Below are 21073 nucleotides of genomic sequence, written 5' to 3' on the forward strand. Positions count from 1 at the left end.
GGAAACTACGTGTGATTCGCGTCGAGAAATGTAGTTTGAAAAACAATTTGCGATTACTTATAAGGCTCGGAATTATTTTAAAGAATTTTGCGTTAAATTTCGTGTCCAAATTGTTCGTATATTAAGTTTATTTGCAACACGGTATGGAACACGTGAATTTGGTTGTTACCGAGGTTAGAGGTTACACATGGCTGGCGTGTACTTATGATAAGTTTTTAAATAATTTTTCAAATTGTCATAAGTAACAAGCACTATAGACATCGTTTTTCACCACTCAGTTTCATATCAGCCTGCGCTATGCCTTCGTTTAATAGCTTTTCATTCATGATATTTCAAGGCCGTTGCTTCGGGCTATGAGAACGGACGTAATTCAAGGACTTCCGTGTCATTGAAAGTCAGTCTTATTTAATTTTTCCTCTTCGCCTGAACCTAAGAAAATTTTTATGCTTAAGGTGTAGGAATGTGTAGAACAGATAAGAATTGCAGAAAACACGTGCTGGTGCCTAATGGATATTTTGAGTTCTCATGCTCTAGCTATCGGCATGTGACTTAGATGTCCTTTTCTATTTGTCCTCAATTTTTTTAATTTTTGAGTGTCCTTAAAGATTCGAAGTGAGCCAAATATTTCTTTTCTTCTGTTGGGATATTAAATCTTTTATTTTATTATACCATTAAACTGTTTTTTTTTAGAAACCTTATCTTCGTATTTGTGTACGCGGAATTTTTTTTTTTTCACAATATTAAATTACGAAGTTGTTTTTGCAAGAGTGTTACTAACGTGGTCGCGACAACTGTAAACGCTTTACGGTGACGCCAGACGTTGCGTGGTAAGATTTTATACAATGGTGCCTCGCACGAGAGCGAGTGTGGGAACAATGCATTTGCATGTCTTGTGGTTGGCTATTCATTACTTCATATTTACGTTACACACGGTTCAAATTGTCGACTTTTTGAGTGTATGAACTTCCACAAAATTAAAAAAAAATAATGTCTCACACCTTTTGCATAATACCAAATCTCATTTTTTAATTTTTTTTGTACATTATGGATAAGGAGAATGAAATTGAAAACAAAACTGGAACTTTTTAGGTTTAAAGACATTTTTACTGGCTTGTATGAGATATGGTTTAATTTATTTCAAGGAAAAAATATTTAGTATTACCTGTCCATTTAAAATCCTCAGAATATTGATTACTAAACGCTAAATAAAATTAAGTATTTTTTTTTGAAAAAACTTATACCACGTCACGTAGTGTTCTTGAGGGGGGTTTAGGCCTCACCATCTTTTATTTTTCCATATATTTTTTTAAAAAAACTATTCATCCCAATTTTTTGGCAGTCAAGGCATAAATAATATCTCCCAGACCTTCTATACCTTGTTGGGAGGAAATGACACTATTTCACGCGGGCAACAACTACAACTGTCATAATAATCACACACCAGTTCACAAGCTTTGACTTCAACAAGTAGCCAAAGCTAAGGTCTATATGCCATGTAATGCATATATATATGTTATTGCAAGCAGTATCAAAGTATTTGAAACTGCAAGATGGAGAGACACAATCCTCTTTAATATTTGACCGACGACACTTGTCGCGCCCTGTCTTCTGTGAGGGAGAATTGTTCCAAACAAGCGCCCAGATTTGTTTTCAAAAGATTCATGGTTGCGATCTTGGACACATCGTGGTAAGGTTTCGTACTCACTCACTTCGCGTGGTATCTGTCTGCATCGGATACCCCGCTGTCCTTTTTACAGAGTTGGTAGGATGTCGCAGGCTTGCCAACTGTGGGTTGACTTATTGTAAACGGTTAACGTAGAACACACGGCTAAGGTCCATAGGTCCGGATGATACGACTATCGTCAGATTTCTACTCGCTTGTGTTGGTGTGTTTTTTTGCACGTATTTTTTTAAAAATAATAATGCTGCATGATATGTGTCCTTGTGGTTCTTTGTTGATTTTAGGACATCTTTAAATTGAGGCCATTGCAATTGTTACATCACTCGTGCATCATTTACACTGTGGCTTGAGCTTGTATGTCTCTGCAGTTCTCAGATACATGTTGTACGTATGTATGAAACAGTTCCTCACAGACTTCAGACAACCTGCAACAATGATTGCTGGATTAATCTCCATGTTTCTTGTGATCAAAAAACAGCACGTGGGTTCTTTGTAATGTGCCCTTTCGAAGCTTGCTGCATTAACAGATCTTTAAAATGTGCATTTTTCTATCCAGTCTGCGCTTGGCAATTCTGATGTTTTCAATGGAGATCATTCAAAACTAGCTTTGGTGTGTTAATTCTGTAAATAAATTTGCCTGATAGCTTGATGAAGCATGTAATGTTACGAAGTTTTGCCTGCTGTGTGTGCATGTTTATGTACATAAGTGCTTAGTAACATTTTAAATTATAAGCATGAATTTGTGTTGAATGTGTTTGGAAGTGTACAAAGTATATAAACATGCATGTTAAGTTTATGATTAATATAGTATACCACTTTTGTGTGGCTTTTGAGGAGGTGATTAGAATTGTATATCTTGTACAGTTTGAAGAAAATTTTTATGTAGGTAGGTTCTTATAATAATGCACTACTTTTATTTAATATGATTTCATTTTCTAATCAGTAAAGGTAGGTAGATCGATTCCTGACACCCTTATTTGAAAAATGGTTGAATTTCGTAATCCATACATGTTGAAATCATTTTTTTGAAAATCACAATTTATATATTAAGTAATTTCCACGCTAAATATTGAGACAGCTGTTTATAGGTTACGAGTATGTTAAGTAGTCAACGTACGTGTGATGAACTGATAGAATTTTAGAAAACTAAAGTAACTAGCAGTCCCAAAGAATAAAAAAAAACAATGAAAAAATTGTAGACTTTTTAAAATCTTTTGTTAAAAAAAAACATAGTAGGTATAGGGTTGAAGATAACACTTTAGTTAATGTAATTAATTTTGCTTTGTTTAGACTACTGTGAAATTTGTTTGTGGGATTGTATTTTATTTGTTATCCCACACTGACCCAATTTTTTTTAAATCACGTGTAATAATAATAATACTATTTTTAATAATGAATCCATGCGAAATAATCGAATCTTACGTTGTATTCTTACACACAAAATATGTCATTTTGAACTAAGTATTATATTATCCAATGAAGAGAAAAAAAACTTTATATTGTGACATAGTTATCTGCTTTTGCATCACCTTCGTATTAAAAGTAACAAACGTAACAACTAATTAACAGGCGTAGAGTTAACCAAGTAGGCTTAAATTGGTGTTAGTAACTAAGAGGAGGGAAAACTGCTTAACATTACTAAGTATCAATCGGTTGACACATTGCAACTGCTGTTTTAACCTGCTATTGTAACTGTTGACAGCGCCGTCTAACACCCACCCTCATTTCCTGTTTGTTTACTGTTGGATATGCGGTTCGACTACGAAAAAATTGTTTTACGTCATACTCAAGGCAACACAAACACTATTGTGTTAACAGCAGGTGATTATTTTTTCCTAACGAATGTTGATTTTTTTTTTAATCACTCATCAAAGTTTTGCGTGTGGTCTGCATATTCCAGTTTTCTGGACCCAATTTTTCAGCTTGTTTTTTGCAGCATGGAGATGAACTAAAGGAAGTTTTCTTGTGTGTTTGTTTCAATGAAAGCATGTAAATAAATCAGCAGTACAATAATAAAAAAATTAAAACTTTTTTTTTTTGGTATTATGCTGTAAATAAGTAATTAAATAATATGTTTTATAGTGTGGATTTGCAGTGTGCATAAATATTTTTGGTTTGCTGTAATGTTTTGAAAGTATATATATATTTTTGCATTTTTAGAGTGTTATGTATATGGTACAAAATAGTTTGGAGTCTTGTTTGATAGAGAATGTGCATTTTGAGTATGAAGTCGTGAGCAGCAATTATGAGCATACGGTTTTTTTTGTTAGTTTTTGAGTCTGCACTTTTTGACAGATTCGCTGAATCACTCGAGGAGAGGTGAACTTGTAATTCATTTTTTAGACTGATTTTCTGTGCATGATTTCTCTTTTTAGCTTCATATTACTTAAATTCAGCTGTTTGATTTTGTATGCTTTGAAATTGTGATTAAGTAAAACTAATGGATGTTTCTAAGCTTTTTAAAAATAGTTCTATGAGCCATTAATATTAAATTCTTTTAAACATTTTATTTAAGTAAAATGTTATTTCTACACATATACGGGTCAAGGAACATCTGTTAGTTTTATTTTATTTTTTAAAATTAAATAGAACAGCTACTGAAGTTTCTTTTAAAGCTTTTTTTTTTTTTTTTTTGGTGTGTAAATAAACAGACATTTCAATGTTTCTTGTTTGCATGTTCTAAAAATTGAATTTTTAATCTTTGCATTAAATTTTTTTCAAAGTATTTGTTTTCTATTTTTGTATTTTTTTATTTCTAAATACGTTATTTTGTTTTAGTTAATCGGCTTTAGGCAGTATTGTTTTCAATTTTTCTATATAATTTTTTAGCTAATCTTTTTTATGCTGTAGAATTTATTTTTTATTTTGGTAAAGTAGTATTCAAGCATTTCTATGGTTTATATTAAATGTAATATTTAAAATTTCACAGTTATAAATATAATTTTTTAACATCATTAATTGTTTTTTTTTTGTATTTAGTTTTCTTTTCCCGGAAACATATTGTTTCTATTAAAACAAATACATCATTAGGATGTCACATGACGTACTTTTGTCTGGTCGACTGCGAACCCAGGCATGTTATGGACGCTACTGTGACCTTCAGCGCTGTTGAAATTCACGTTTCGGAACGTCGCTTCGCTTCGCGAGGCACGTACCACGACGACCCGGAAAAAACGGATCACGGATCACGGAAGAACAACATATTTACGCTTCACTGTCACGTCTGCTGCTTTCACAGTGCACGGAAACCTAACAATGAGCTTTGAATATCTCGGCAGTGGAAAAATAAATTACGTATTTTTTTAAAAATATATATACGAGGACATAATCACGGTCGGGGATTTTCATGTGTACATAACAAGAGCAAACTACAGAATAATGATGCTGGAACCTTGGTTGTGAACAGGTGACATTTTGCTTGAAACAATTTTTAACAGGGGCAAAAACAGGATTGACTTCTTTTGGGAAGCAAAAAAAAGGGGGGGGGGGAGTGGGGGGTTGGAAGATGGAATAAATTCTTCTCAGTAAAACCTGGAGAGAGGGACTCTTTGTATGTAGATTTTTTTTTTTCACCTTGTGAAAATTTCGTTGCTTGGTGCGCGCGCATCGTAAAAAATTCACGCTTATTTTTTTTTTTCATAACGCGCCTAAAGAAGTATAACTAAAATAAATTCCCCAAAGAAAATACGTATACAGTGCATGCATAATGTGCCGTTGTGTGCGCTCTGGCCACAGAACAAGGAGGAAGACACAGAAGTGCGACTCTTACACTGGAAAACTGAAACCATGTTTCGCGCGACATGTGGCGCTATCTGTCGGGTGGGCCCGTAACTACTAGGAAAAAAAAAAGTGTGGCCATAGGTTCTAACTTAATGTTTTAGATTATTTTTTTTTTAAATTAGATGACTAGCTGCTTAATGAAATATATTTAAACTGTGCGAAAAACAATAACTGCTCTTTTGTAATAATAATAATAATAATAATAATAATAATAAAGCATATTCAATACAAATGAATATGAGAGGGAAAAAAATTATGTTGTGGCCACATCACAAGAATACGTGGCTACCAAAATAATGATTTTTCACTGGTTTGTTTTGCTGATGCATTACTTCTCACAATCAATATAGCTGTGTTAGTGGCGTATAATGGGAAGCTACCATCTAGCGGACGGGTCTGAAACTACTTCAACGAACCAGGTGTCAGTCGAGTTCCTCTGACGTGATCCGGGTCCGCTCCAGTGTCATGGAAAGGGAAGCCTTCATTTCACAGACGAGAGAGCCACACCCGAAGTTCTCCGAAGTTCATGCTCGCTTTTTTTTTTCCGTACCACAACAGGTGTATTTATTTGAGATGTAGCTTACTCATACGTCATACGCCGTTCTATCTCACTGTATAAACCGATGTGGCATTAAATTTTGCGGTCGATTAGGATAGGTTAGCTACATTATAAATACTTTAAAACATCGTGGATGGTTGGTTATATTAGGTAAGTAGGTATAGCTTAATTAAAAATACTGTAAAATCATTTTATGGTTGCTTAGCAAATAACTTTTACTTGATTTCACAGTATCTTTAATGTAGCTACCCTAACCAAATAAACCGTCCACAATGTTTTAAAGTATTTATAATGTAGCTAAACCTAACCTAATTGACCATTAGTTATCGTGAGTTGTCCAAAATAAACATTCACGGACACACGGCGAACGAAAAAAATATGGCGGCGTACAAATAAATACCGTTGCCTTGTTTATGGTCTTTCCTTTTATCAACACCGCCATATTAGTTACAATGAACAAAAAAAACAACCGAAGATGCACGATCGGGAGTTTGGCTCTCTCGTCTGTGAGAAGTAGGCTTCGCTCCAGTGTCAGGGGAAAGTGGGATGGTGGGGGTGGAAGAGGGGTTGCAAGGAGGGAGGGGAGGGTGTCCAGACAGCTCGGAGGAAGACGCGCGGGACATGTTGCTTGCAGCCATCGACTCCTCGGAGCTGATGCCGCCGCTGGAAGACGAGGTGAAGGACGGCCAGTGGCTGGGCGTGACGGTGCGCAGCCAGGGCGCGGGCGGCAAGGTCATGGTACGTGCCCGCTCACTCCCCTCTTCACTCCACTACATGTTCCATGCTTTCACGGGGGTTGACTGTAAAGTCGGTTTACGGACGATAGTTTAACGTGACAACGTCATAACAAAACATTGATGAAATTATTGCATACTTATGAATAAAATTGAATAGTTTTTATTTTAATAATAAAAGAATAAATACTTGAAATTATACTAGTAATCAGATTTTTTAAAATGCAAGAATAATTATTAACCTTTGTTGCCGAAATTGTTGTTGTAATAACCAATGAAAACCACATTAACTTTTCGCTTCGCTTTATAAACAGTCGAGTGGAAGAGAGATAGATGCGGCGCAAGCGTACAATGAGCGTAACGGGACACAGCGTAACGGGACACTTTTTCGTGCGTGCAGCCGGCGTTCATCGATTTATTAGACGTTGTCACGTCAAAAAAACAAAAGGGGGTGTTGTCTGTTAAGTCGGTTTACGGACGATAATTTTACGTGATAACGTCATAAGAAAATATTGATGAAAAATTGCATACTTTTTAATTTTTTTTCAAATATTATTTACAGTTTTTTGCCAATTTAATTTAAATAATTTTGTTTAAAATATAATCACGAACAATTAGTTTAAAAAAGCCCGTCTTAACCTGTTTGATATTATAGAAGATTTCTCGCACGGTGGTTGGCCGGTTCTTTGCACGCTCGGCTCAAGGCGGAACGTGACAATTTTTTTCGTGCTTGCAGCCGGCGTTCATCGATTTATAAGACGTTATCACGTAAAAAAAAAAAAATCCCCCTTGAAACCATTTGCCAAGAAATAAATTAGCAATACTACTACAAGAAAGATTTGCAACTTTGTAAAACACATGGCTTAGGTTATTTTTGCACGTATTAATTACTTTTTTTTAAAAAGATAATACTTGACTATTTCTTATACAGGGTGTCCGTAAAAAGTATGTCCCAGTTCCTATGTTACATTATTGTAAACATGTCTTTCCATACAAAATTGACATGTGTGTTTATGTGTTTAAAAAAACAAAAACATTAATACATATATATGTATATATAACTTTTTTTATTATGAAAACATCAAACAATCGACTATTAAAAAAAACAATTAAGCAAAAACTATAATTTGAAATGTTCACTTTTCTTTTCTCAAGCGAAATCATTTCTTAAATTACCATGTGAAAAGGTTGAAGTTCCGTGGGATTTTAAGCGACAGTTTCCTTTTAGATCGAAAATAAAAAATAAAAATTTGTCGTAAGGACGTTATAGGTAGAGACCTGTAAAATTCGCGGATTCATTTCGCGATAGGATAGAGTCCAAATTATTTTGACATTATTTTGCTTCAGTGATCGGGCCACAGTTTATCTGAAGGACTCTTGGGGCGATGAGAAATCTTTAACAGAAGAATTAGCGAATCACGATCATTCCTGTCAACAGGTGTTACGAGTCGGTAACCAATCAGCAGATGTAATTTGCACGAGTGCATAGAGGATCATGGAGTCTATCCTTTAGGGATTTGAAATCGCGAATATTACAGGTCTCTAGTTATAGGTCGCGGCTGGGAGGCTGAGCGAGGCGTGATTGCAGGCAAGCGCGGCTCCAGAAGGGGGGGGGGGGTGTTAGCCCCTCCCGAGACCAATTTTATTGATTAGTGTATATTCATGTTTACTTAAATATTTAATTTCATATGTTAAACTTTTATCCCATCAAAAGTTGCATGGAGCTACTAAGGTTCTGTATTTGAAACCTGTATGTAATTTGTAAATAATATTCCAAGGCAAAATATGTGACCACTTTCATTTTTTTTGCAACTACGACCTTTCTTTGTGCGACAGCCCCTCCGGAAAAGTCATCGTGAAGCCGCCATTGCTTGCAGGTGTGCGCGCACCGCTACGTGAGGAAGGGCAACGACTACCAGTGGGGGCAGGGCATGTGCTACACCCTCACGCAGTACCTCGACTACGACGAGTCCTGGGAGCCGTGCAAGGGCCGCCCCGTCAACAAGTGAGTGCGGCCACAGCGAGGGCGACTTTCGCACAGTGCAAGAATACATCACTTTTTAAAACAAGTTATTTGCAGGGACCGGAAAAATTCGCGGATTCATTTCGCGATAGGCTAAAATACAAATAGTTATACCTCTGCTATTGGCTCACAACTCACCTGGATGACTCTGGGCCAATGAGAAACGCACTACCAAAGCACAGGCTGCTACGTTGGGACGTCTCATAAGACAGCGGCCAATGAGTGGGTGACATTTGACCTAGTGTACTTATAACTATGGAGTTAATCCTACAGGTCAGTGAACCCGCGAATTTTTCCTGTCCCTAGAATGCATTATGATATGAATAGGGGCAGGAAAAATTCGCGGGTTCACTAACCTGTAGGATTAACTCCATAGTTATAAGTACACTCAGTCAAATGTCACCCACTCATTGGCTGCTGTCTTGTGAGACGTCCCAACGTAGCAGCCTGTGATTCGATAAAGCTTTGTTTAGGTGTTCCTCATTGGCCCAGAGTCATCCAGGTGAGTTGCGAGCCAATAGCAGAGGCAGTACTGAGGTATAACTATTTGAATTTCAGGCTGTCGTGAAATGAATCCGCGAATTTTTCCGGTCTCTATCAATTAGGTTAGGTTAGCTACATTATAAATACTTTAAAACATTGTGGAAGGTTGATTTGGTTAGGATAGCACATTAAAGATACTGTGAAATCATGTAAACGGTTTCCTAGCGCTGGATAGCTACACATTAAAAAGTTATTTGCTAAGCTACCATAAAATGGTTTTTCAGTATTTTTAATGTAGCTATACTTACCTCATTTCCGCGAATTTTTTTCCCCATAAATAAATACATCTCTTGTGGTACGGGAAAAAAAAAAGCGAGCATGAACTTCGGGGAACTTCGGGTGTGGCTCTCTCGTCTGTGAAATGAAGGCTTCCCATGCATTACTTCTCACGATCAAGTGGAGCTATGCTAGTGAGAACAGCCTATGATGTACATTCTGTATTGCACCGACCCGAACAAGCCCGAAAATCTACCTTCGGTCAACTTCGTCAGTTTTTTTTGTTTATTACTTTTACAAAATTGTGGATGGTTGGTTATGTTAGGTTAGTATAGCTACATTAAAAATACTGTCAAATCATTTTAATGCCGACGTTGGCCGAAGGTAGATATTCGGGCTTGTTCGGGTCTGTGCAATACAGAATGTACATCGTAGGCTTCCCATGTTAGTAAAGCTGGACTCCCAATCATCCGTTTCATCCGTCCGTCACCCGTCCGTCCGTCACTATTCTAAAATACCAGTGCTACAACTTTCCGCGACATACTTTCTCAATTGTAGGGAAACTTTCGGTGAAAATAATTTACTTGAGATAATTAACTTTTGTTTTTATGAATGTGATAATAAGTTGACAGGCGGCAACCGTGCTTTGACAAGTGGATTAAACGGGTGCCGTGTTAAAAATAACATTAGTCATGCCAGCAATAAATAAAATTATGTTTCTTTTATTACTGCGTAAAAGGAAACAAAAAGAAGCTATTTCTATCCAGGCTTTTTCCCTCAGTTGCTTATCCCGATAGTCTTTGCTATATATTTTATAAAAATGCTCCCTTTCCCGGACGTAATTTATCAGCATTTCTTCCGTAAAGCTCATTCTCATAAGCAATCTTTACCGTTATTACGACAATAATAATCGGCCAATACGACACAGCCTTCTATATATTATAAAAATGCTCCCTTTCCCGGACGTAATTTATCAGCATTTCTTCCGTAAAGCTCATTCTCATAAGCAATCTTTACCGTTATTACGACAATAATAATCGGCCAATACGACACAGCCTTCTATATATTATAAAAATGCTCCCTTTCCCGGACGTAATTTATCAGCATTTCTTCCGTAAAGCTCATTCTCATAAGCAATTTTTACCGTTATTACGACAATAATAATCGGTCAATACGACACAGCCTTCTATATATTGCAAATTAAAAAAAATCGTACACTGTTTTCGGAAAGTCGTATTGAAGACGATCGCGACTTAACAAGGCGGTGGACCATCCGTTGGTCCGTCAAAAGCTAAAGCTTGGCAAGGTTTTGACGGACGGACGGACGGGAATTTTTCGGGCCATCTGATTGGCTGCAGGCCACGTGACTGAGGACGGACGGGTGACGGACGGATGAAACGGATGATTGGGAGTCCAGCTGAACGCATCACGGAAGCTGCGCTCTAGCGGCCGGGCCGGGAACTGCGCAGGGCGCACGAGCAGTACGGCTACTGCCAGGCGGGCACCAGCGGCGTGCTGCTCAACGACACAGCAGTCATCGGCACCCCGGGGCCCTACACCTGGAGGGGCACCGTCTACGTCATCAGCGTGTCCGACGACTACCTGAGCCGCGACAAGACCATGTACTACGGCCCGCTGTCCGACCTCGACTACCCCGTCGACAAGTACAGCTACCTGGGTGAGCGCGCATCACGCATCCAGTTGACAACATTGTGCCGAAAATGAAAATGTTTTCTGATATATAGGTAGGGACCGGAAGAATTCGCCGATTCAATGACTTCTAGGATAGCTTTCATTATCCTCTGCATTTCTCAAGTAAACACGCGTGTTCATTGAGTACTAAATTGTGAGGCGTCTCCACTGGGTAGCTTGTGATTCGACGCTTCTTTGGTCGATAGTCTCTCATTGGTCCAGAGAGCTCCAGTTATACTGCGAGCCAATAGCAGAACCAGCAGAATTGTACACATGTTTGAATTTCAGCCTATCACGAAATGAATCCGCGAATTTTACCGGTCCCTATATATAGAGACCGGAAAAATTCGCATATTCATTTGGCAATAGGCTAGAATACAAATACATATATGTACCTGTATAATGAATTTGCTATTGGCTTACTGTTCATCTGGATGAATCTCAAAAAATTATCAACATTCTCAAACAAAGAAAGATCGAATCACAGACAAACCAGGTGAGACGACTTACTAGTCGGCAGCCAATGAACTTGCGTTATTTTGCCCGAGTGTACAGGGGAATGTGCAGTCTATCCTGTAGGCCATCGAAACCGCGAAATTTTCCGGTCCCTATATATAGGTAGAGACTGGAAAAATTCGCGCTTTGGATGACTTCCAGAATAGACTCCACCATCCCCTACATACTCAGGCAAATGCCACCTGCTCATTGGCTACCGACCCGAGTCACCTGTCAACTGGGACGCTTGCGATTCGATACTTTTTTTGGTTGAAGGTTTTTGATTGGCTCAAAGTCCTTCAGATAAACTGTGAGCCAATCAGAGAAGCGATTTAATGGTACAGTTGTTTTGTATTCTATCATATCGTGAAAAATGAATCTGCGAATTTTTCCGGTCTATACTAATTTAATTAGTAGGGGCAGGCACTTTTCGCGAAAAAAGATCTGAACACTTATTAGACTGCAACAAGGTTGTGGTATTCTTCCTTGTGATTGGCGGCCGTCCGCGAGGGGAAGTCGTTGCCTTGTTCGACCGAGGCCTCAGGACGCGTTTGCTTCCGCACTGAATCACTGTGATTGGGTGTTGTTTACAATAGACGTTTACCTGGGGAGAAACTCCACCCAATCGCGAAACACAGACGGCAGCTGCAGTGTTTTTAACTTTCATCGAGTCTCGAAAATCTTTTCGCGAAATCTGCATGCCCCTGCTGATTAGCCCAAGGGTTAAGCAGGCCGTGGCATCGGCTGGTGTGGACGACTGTGACGTTGTCGGAACGTGACGCCGAAATAACAACTGAATGAATTTGTGTGTGTTTCTTAAATGTACCTTAACGCTGAAATACCACAATCAAACCTAACCTCACCTAACCTAACCTAACCTAACCTAGTCTAACCTAACCTAACCTAACCTTTGTGGCAGTCCTGCAATGACATTATACGGCGTTAGTGTATTTCGGCGTTGTGGTAATTCGGCGTTGTGGTACACAGCAGTTTTCCAGCTGTCGACGTTGTGGTCAGTTTGGCATTGTGGTATTTCGGCGTTGTGGTGCGTCCCCTCTTTATGAACGACTGTGACTTTGTTGCGTTGTTGGAACGGCATGAACACTGACGTGACTTGACGCGCCCCCCTGCAGGCATGTCGGTGACGGCGGGCCGGTTCCTGGGCGACGCGCTGTCCTACGCCGCGGGCGCGCCGCGCTCCAACGGCACGGGCCAGGTGGTGCTGTTCGCGCTGCGCCCCCCCGCCAACCCCATGGCCGTGGCGCTGGTGCTGGGCGGCGAGCAGTTCGCCTCCAGCTTCGGCTACGAGGTCGCCAGCGCCGACGTCGACGGCGACAAGTGAGCCGTCCGTCCACGTGGACTCTCTTCCGGGGGTTCAACCCCCCCCCCCCTCCCTCTTTAATTACATTTATTATTCATCACTCAAACTAATTTCATATTAAAAATTAATAAAAATTTTTACCATTGCAATATTTAAATTTAACTAACGAAAACTGCTGAAATAGCACTATTTTACACCTTAAAATCCAAATTTTTCCGGGGGAGGACCCCCCGCTTTAATACGGGGAGGGGCCATGCTTCTTAACACCCCCCATACACAAATCCTGGCTACGCCACTGCACTCTTCACGTCCCTGACGGTCCGAATCTCCGTCAGTGGCGGATCCAGAGGTTCACCTCGGAGGGTGGAACCCTAGGATTTCAGAGAGGCCAGAGAAAAAATAATGTCTTAAAATTACTACATTTGTATTTAATCTACTCACACTACACGTAACTAGGGACACCTGTATTTCGCGAATACATTTCGTGTCAAAGGTATTTCACAAAATACTACTGTAGCTTTTCCTCCTGTGGTTATTATTGGCTGAGGTCGGTGAGAGTGCGTCGTCCCGCTCTTGACTGGGCCGATGAGAATGTGGTCACCGTAACTGCTGCGCCCTCACAATTTGCCATGACTCTTAGAAAAAGCTACAGTTTTTTTTTTTTGTGAAATACCTTGACGTGAAATTGAAATCGCGAAATACAGGTGTCCCTACACATAACATCCAACCACCAGATTTTATGATTCTACAAGAAGTTCATTAATTATATCAACATATTTTATTGGTTTCAGAAACAATCATTTTTGTCAGCAATGTTAATGTAGCAGACGACTGGTTTTTTCCGGGGGGGGGGGGGGGGGGGGGGCACTTTCCATTGGTCCCCCCCCTTCCCCGATCCGCCACTGATCTCCGTGGCCCTGACACATTGGTCATCTTTCACCTTTCGTCCCCCTATCTTTGGATCTTAGTCATTTGGCGGCATAGCAGAAGAAGATCACTCGTATTTCCTGTTTCCTATTCCCGTTTAAAAAAAAAGGCTAAACAGAAAATAACAACGCAGGAAGCCAAAAAGACTGAGACGAAATTTTGATTAGTGCTGTCCGTGCATGCAACTCAGTCAAGAATTAATTTTGGGCTGTGTTATTATTTATTTATTTATTTATTTATCACCACTTACTTTTGCCGTTACAGAATAACTAAAAATCATTGAACTCCCGCGACATTCACAACTTGAATGAATATTTAAAAACAAGCAGCTTGCTCATTATCTACAATGCATGAAGACTAACAAAAACAGTCTAAAAAAAAAAAAAACACTTATTCTGGCGCTATATATTTACAGCACTCTGGTGACTTCTTTAGAAATCATTAGAATCAGACATTGGGCATCGCGTTTGTATACATGGCAGTTTGTCGCGCAACAATGTGATGTCGTTCACTTCAGGACAGTGACACGGACTGCCCCCAGGTTCGGACAGTTTAACGGGACTTCAAATACATTAAAGTATTGAGAGATGGGCCTTGGAATGTTTACGAATTAATGGCCTTAAATACTGAACTTGACGAGTACTACTCTTATACAATTTTTGAAGAAATAAAAGTCCACTTAGAATCTGTACAGCTGCACACTTGAACTAGTTTTTCAGTATTTTTGTGTACCTAATATGTATTGTATGTACAGCTATACTAATTTTATATATTTTTGTACTGATTTTAAACCTTTAAAACGATTGTTGTCAAAACTTAATTTTTATAACACACAGTAACAATTATTTCAAGTGAAAGGGTATAGGAACACGTTAAGATAATAATATAAATAAATGGATCAGTTCATATTTATGTTTTTTAGTGGTTCACTTAATGCAGTATCTGGCATTAGGGCAGTGTAAAGTTCACATCATGTGAATTCACTCCTGAATAGAATTAGTATTAATTTTAGTTGTTTGGAATTTTTTTGTAGCTGTTGTGTGAGTCTAAACTTCATGGTACCTTTCAATGTAGCTGACTAGACCTAACAAACATTACCTAACACTCTTGGGTGAGTTGAGTATGTAGATTTGTAAACTTGAAGTTGGCAGCTGTAATTCTGTGTGTGTGTGTGTGTGTGTTTCGTGGAAATTATTTGCACGGTTTAGGGCTGCATTGCGAAGGTTGGTGTAGTGAGTGGCTCTCGTTTCGCAGGTTGCCCGACCTGATAGTTGGCGCTCCGTTCTTCTTCAGCGAGGACCAGGGAGGGGCCGTGTACATCTACATGAACAACCCGGAGCGCTGCCTGGACTGCCACAAACCCGTCCGACTCACGGGCAAGCCGGAGTCCAGGTGACCGCGTGTTCCGGACAACACCGTCGCAACCACCCACCGCTGCCTTACCTCGATTAAAACAGCGTCATCTCCTTCCAGAGTACTCTTTCGTGATCTCTCATCAGTCGGGACGATGCGCACTATCGCTGGCAAACAAACCGAACATGCAAAAATGTCGCAGGCAAAGTTTTTAATTAAAAAAGTTGAATATTGCCCACACATGTGTAGACCATATAAAAATGTCCATTTTGAATCCCCGCAACGTCTAGTCACAAATTTTTAATCTGCTTGAGGTCGTCGCAATTGTTGTCTTCGAATTCTTGAAGTAAGTGTAATAAACAACTCATAATACTTAAAAATTTAAATTGATTTTACTATGATTCAAAATAATATGTGTACTTGCGTTGGAATATTATTTCATTTGCTAATTTTGACCGAAACCAGCTTCTGTTAATTTTCGATACTCTCCACCTGCGGTTGTTGAGAAACATGGCGCCCATCACTAGTTGAAGGTTCTGTGCTCGCTTGTGCTCTTTTTATTTTCTGAGATAAACTGAAATGACGTTAGAGTGCTGCCTCTGTCATCAGTTCCTTTCTTTACCGCCTACATTTTCCATAGGCAGTGGTGTATCGAGAGAGAGAGGGAGGAAGAGAGAAAAAGAGAGAGAGAAAAAGGAAGAGAGAGAAAGAGGAAGGAAAGAAAGAGGAAGAGAGAAAGAGAGAGAGAAATAGAAAGAGAGAGAGCAGGGGGAAGAGAGAGAGCAGGGGGGGAGGGCAGAAGTACATAGTCATGGGATTTCTGCCTCTCAAAAATCGAAATAAAGAAACATTAAATTAATATTGTTTTGATAATGTAATGTTTTTCTCATTTCTAATAATAATTTATCATTGTGATCAACATAAATAAACATTTATGAATTGTTGGAATGAGTTGGATATTCTGATAAGTTGATTCCCCTACTCCCTCTACCCAAAGTGAATTTCTTGCAATGCTACTGGCTGAGAGACCTGTTTCCTTCAGCAGCATCCTTCTAATTGACAAGCCTTTTGTTTTCAATATTATGGCAGGTGTAACTGTTACCCTCATTCTTGCTTTATGTGTGATCCCATTAATATCTTGTAATTATTACTTACACATGTATGATCAATTTAGTTCAAAAAGAATAATAGTTGAAGGTTACAAAAAAAATTAATAATTGTGGATTTTGTTGTGTTTTTTATTACTATTCTTGTTTCCTGCTACGTTTAATGTGTGTTATATTGTTACCGTTCTTTTATTTTTTTACTTCATTGTTATTTCCTCTTCTCAAACACGTAATCATTTACAGTTCGTATTTTGCATCAGTGCTTCCAACTGACTCCTTGGTAACTTTGTGCCCGTATCTCTGACTTTCTTGCCGTCACATCTGAGTTTGATTTCAGAGTGTTAGTCCAAGTAGTAGGATTCAGACGTGAGAAACGTAGCATGCATTTTAAGTGGTCAGAGATTTTACCATTTACCTTGCCTGTACAATATGTCGTGATTCTAAGTTTTATTCAGTTAATATTGGGTGTATCATTGTTGCGTCTGAAAAGTCTCACATAACATGTGTGTGTGATTTTTTTTTCTCCAAGGTTTGGTTTTGCCATCGCCAGTTTGGGAGATCTCAACAAGGACGGCTTCGACGACATTGCGATTGGTGCGCCGTACGAAGGCGAAGGCGTCGTGTACATCTATTTGGGGTCCAGTAACGGCATATTGACGACCCCGTCACAGGTAACCAGACTCCAGTTTTTTTCAACAAGGATTGTGTTTTCAATTTTTCACTTAGGCTGTGGCGGCTAGACTTATATTTGTAGATAGAGATACAGAGAGATTTAGTGACTTTTTTTTATGTGTGTACCTACTTCAAAAAAATAAAAAAATAAATTTTTTGAGGTATTCCAAGGCCTGCCGGTCATAAGCAGTGAGGAATAATTTTCGTTAGTATTCATCCTAATGAGGTATTTTTTTTTAAATTTTTATTCAGTAGCCAACATTCATTATTTTATGTTTACACTTGACACCTAGATTCAGATTCAAGGGGTATAATCAAGGTACTCTCTTTGATATTCGGATTTGAAAAAAATTAGGATTTGACCCATCACTAGAGACCTGCAAAATTCGTGGATTCATTGACCTCTAGGATAGACTCCACAGTCCTTTAAATACTCGCGGAAATGACACCTGTTCATTGGCGACTGATGCGTGCGACGTCTCGACTAGACTGTCCGTAATTCGGCAATTTCTCGGTTTAGTGTTTCCCCTTGGCTCACGGTTCCCCGGATAAAATGTGGGCCAATCGCAGAAGCGGTACGAAGGTATAGTTGTTTTGATGCTAGCCTATCGCGAAATGAATCCGCGAATTTTGCATGTCTCTACCTATCGCTAGTGAATACAAATAAATGTTTCGAAGACAAGAATGTTTGTGTGCCAGATCCTGAGGGCGGCAGACTTCCCGAAGCAGAACCGGCCGCAGAAGACGTTCGGGTACTCGCTGAGCGGGGGCCTGGACGTGGACCAGAACGGCTACCCCGACCTGCTGGTGGGGGCCTACGAGTCGGACAGCGTGGTCCTGGTGCGCTCCCGCCCCATCATCGGCATCGTCACCACCATCGAGCCGGACGCCCGGCACCGCAAGATCGACCCGGGCAAGCAGGGCTGCGCGAGCGACCCTTCGTCCGAGCACACCTGGTGAGGCGCGCGTGCGGTAGCCAGGGACGCGATCACGACACTTCACAGCCGCGCTGTATAGCACCTATGTGCAAGTACTTTTCACAGCTATGCTATATGGCACCTCTTCACAGCTACGTTATATAACTATATAACACCTCTTCACAGCTACGCTGTACAGCACCTATGTGCAAGTACTTTTCACAGCTATGCTATATGGCACCTCTTCACAGCTACGCTATATAGCACCTATGTGCAAGTTAATACACCTTTTAGCCCCGAAATGTTACTTAAAACATGAAAACAATCTGGAAATTTTTACTTAACTTAACTCAAATTACAAAATTTTAAATTTTTTATCAAGGAAAATTCATTGGATGTAATTTATTTAGTTAATAATTTTTCTTAACTCAAATTACAAAATTAAAGTTTTTTTATCTAGGTAAAATCATTGGTAGTAATTTATTTAGTTAGTAATGTTTACTAAACTTCTCAAATTCCAAATTTTTAAATTTTTTATAATGAAAAGTTAATTGGATGTAATTTATTTAGTTAATAAATTTGTACCAAAATGTATGTACTAAACATGGTTGGAAAAAATTAACTTTAGTTTGTTTGATTCTGCATCTCTTTTATTAGTAAAATGTTTTTACGTTAATGACGTGGGCACATTTTTCAAAGACACAAACATTTGTTGATATATTTTACCGAGTAGTTCTCTTCTAGACATGCATATTTTTATTACTAATTATTGTGACTGTGTCAGTCAAAATCAGACTATCTTGGTGAAATAAGTACTAAGAGATAGTTTGGTGTCATATTTGTTTAGGAGTACATTATTTTTATGAATAAAGTCAATGTTTAAAATAAAAACAATAACACCAAAATTTTTGTTTTAAGAAATGAAATTGATCTTAAAATAAAACCATGAAACCTGATTATGTGCCAATGCCAATCAAATTCTCAATTACCACCAATTCCTTAGTATTCGAAGGATACGGTTTTCGAGGGAAAAATAATCGAAGGAAAATGTCAAAGGATGTAAAGTAAATTAAAAAAAAAAATTAACACTGATAACCTGTGAAGTTTACAAGGTAACCTATGATCATTAGAATGTTTCAAGACCATAGTTAATATTTTTCATTTATTGTGCATTATTTATTTTTTTTACACTTGACACATAGATTCAGATTCGAGGGGTAAATTCAAGGTACTTTCTGGGATTCAAATTTGAGATTCGGATTTGAAAAAAAATTAGGATTTGACCTTTTACTAGTAAATACAAACAAATATTATTTTTTTCCTAGTATATCTCAACATTTACCAACATGATTCAATACAAGTTTGTGCAAACTCGTAAAAAAAAAAAAAATTTTGGTTTTGACTATTGGCGAAGCGAGAAGGAGTAAGCGCTGTTCCCGTGTTCACTTCTGATTGATCTGGAACTGTCATCATGTGGGACGATAAGGTAAAAATGTTCCACATTTCGTTTGGATGAATTTGAGTCAGAATCATTATCGATGAGCAGAGGATTTCCGTGTGAAAATAAAAAAAAGGGCGTGTTCCTGTCTTGTTTTAAGTCCCATTCAGGGAGATACTATTTTTTGAATCCTACGTGTTGTGTTTCTATAAGGAAAAAAAAATATCTTCTAGGTATCTTTGCATTTTTTTTAATAGGTAATAGTTAGAGACCCGTGAATTTTGCGGATTCATTTCGTGTTATGCTAAAATTCAAATAATTATACCTTAGTGCTGCTTCTGTCATTGGTTCTCTGTTAATCTGGAGGACTGAGGGCCAATTAGAGACCCTCACTCATAGAAATGTAGAATCACAGGCCACCCAGCCGAGACGACTCACAAGTCAACAGCCAATGAACAGCTTGGCTTTGCCCGAGTGTGTAGAGGATATCGGAGTTCTATCCTGGAGGTCATTTAATCCGCGAAATTAACGGGTCTCTAGTAATAATACATCTCAACATTTACCAACGTGATTCAGTGCAAGTTTTGTGCAGACTCGTAAAAAAATTTTTTTTTTTGATGTTGACTGTTGGCGAAGCGAGAAGTGAGTGAGCGCTGTCGGCGTGCGTGTCGCAGCTTCTCGTTCGAGACGTGCTGCGTGGTGGAAGCGCGGGTCAGGTCGCAGCGGCGCGGCGCCCAGAACCTGACGGTGAGCTACGGCATCGAGGCGGAGGTGTTCCCGGGCAGCCCCAAGAAGTACTCGCGGGTGTGGTTCGGGCAGGAGGGGGGCGGGGGCGACGCCCCTCACGTCGTCAGGAAGACCCTGCAGCTGGCGCCGGACCCCCGGCGCGGCCACCGGCTGGCGCACTGCGAGACTGAGACCGTCTACATCTCGGTGAGCGCCGCGACGCTCCCCTTTCCGCACGCCGAGCCAACGTCAAACCAAACGTTTAAAATGGACGGTCTCCGGGTAAAAGGTAACAAGTCACATTTGTGTGATTTTTGGAGAACAAGTCACTTAAACTCTCAAGTATACTTAAAACATGTCGCACACCGAGAATAATAGGGCCACATCTCAAAAAAACTAAATTTTACAGGAGAGTGAATAATTGAAAGTTTATTCTTAGCCTCAGCAATCAGGAAGTGCATAATGTCGGCACTGTTTCTATGGCACAAGTCAAAATATGGCCATGGTGTATTCCAACCCACCCTCAGCTGTACGAATAATAAGGCCGCATGTCAACATGTGGCTGTATTATTCTGATTTCTGTTTTACAAATTTAAAATGTAATACGGACATATCTCATCTCAGGTGAATATTTATTGTACTACATATATGGCCTTGTTATACCGGATAGATATAGCCATAGACATTACAAATATAAAAAAAATATAAAATTTTTTTTTTTCAGATGTGGCCCTTTTATTCTCTGTGTACGATGTAATGCATTTTTAATCATTGGCAACTATGTTGGTAAATATGTTGGTAAATAAAAAGAATAATGCAAGGAAAGATTTAAGTATTTAAATTCAATTTTTTATCTAAAGAGTTTTTTTTGTTTCTCCTGCAAAAAAAAG

General features: G+C 39.0%; 1 protein-coding gene across 2 annotated transcripts in view; it reads left to right on the forward strand.

Annotated features, from left to right (window-relative positions):
* LOC134537046 (integrin alpha-PS1) overlaps window positions 1-21073 on the forward strand; it is a 123231-nt gene that overhangs the window by 85411 nt on the left and 16747 nt on the right. For both annotated transcript variants that reach the window (XM_063377269.1, XM_063377270.1), the window contains 8 exons: window positions 6655-6758; window positions 8632-8759; window positions 11006-11214; window positions 12857-13061; window positions 15226-15363; window positions 16960-17101; window positions 17802-18058; window positions 20132-20390. In XM_063377269.1, the coding sequence (XP_063233339.1) occupies window positions 6655-6758; window positions 8632-8759; window positions 11006-11214; window positions 12857-13061; window positions 15226-15363; window positions 16960-17101; window positions 17802-18058; window positions 20132-20390 (1442 nt within the window). The remainder of the gene's footprint in view (window positions 1-6654; window positions 6759-8631; window positions 8760-11005; window positions 11215-12856; window positions 13062-15225; window positions 15364-16959; window positions 17102-17801; window positions 18059-20131; window positions 20391-21073) is intronic.

The sequence above is a fragment of the Bacillus rossius genome, chromosome 11, assembly GCF_032445375.1.
Source record: "Bacillus rossius redtenbacheri isolate Brsri chromosome 11, Brsri_v3, whole genome shotgun sequence".
Taxonomy (NCBI): Eukaryota; Metazoa; Arthropoda; class Insecta; order Phasmatodea; family Bacillidae; genus Bacillus; species Bacillus rossius.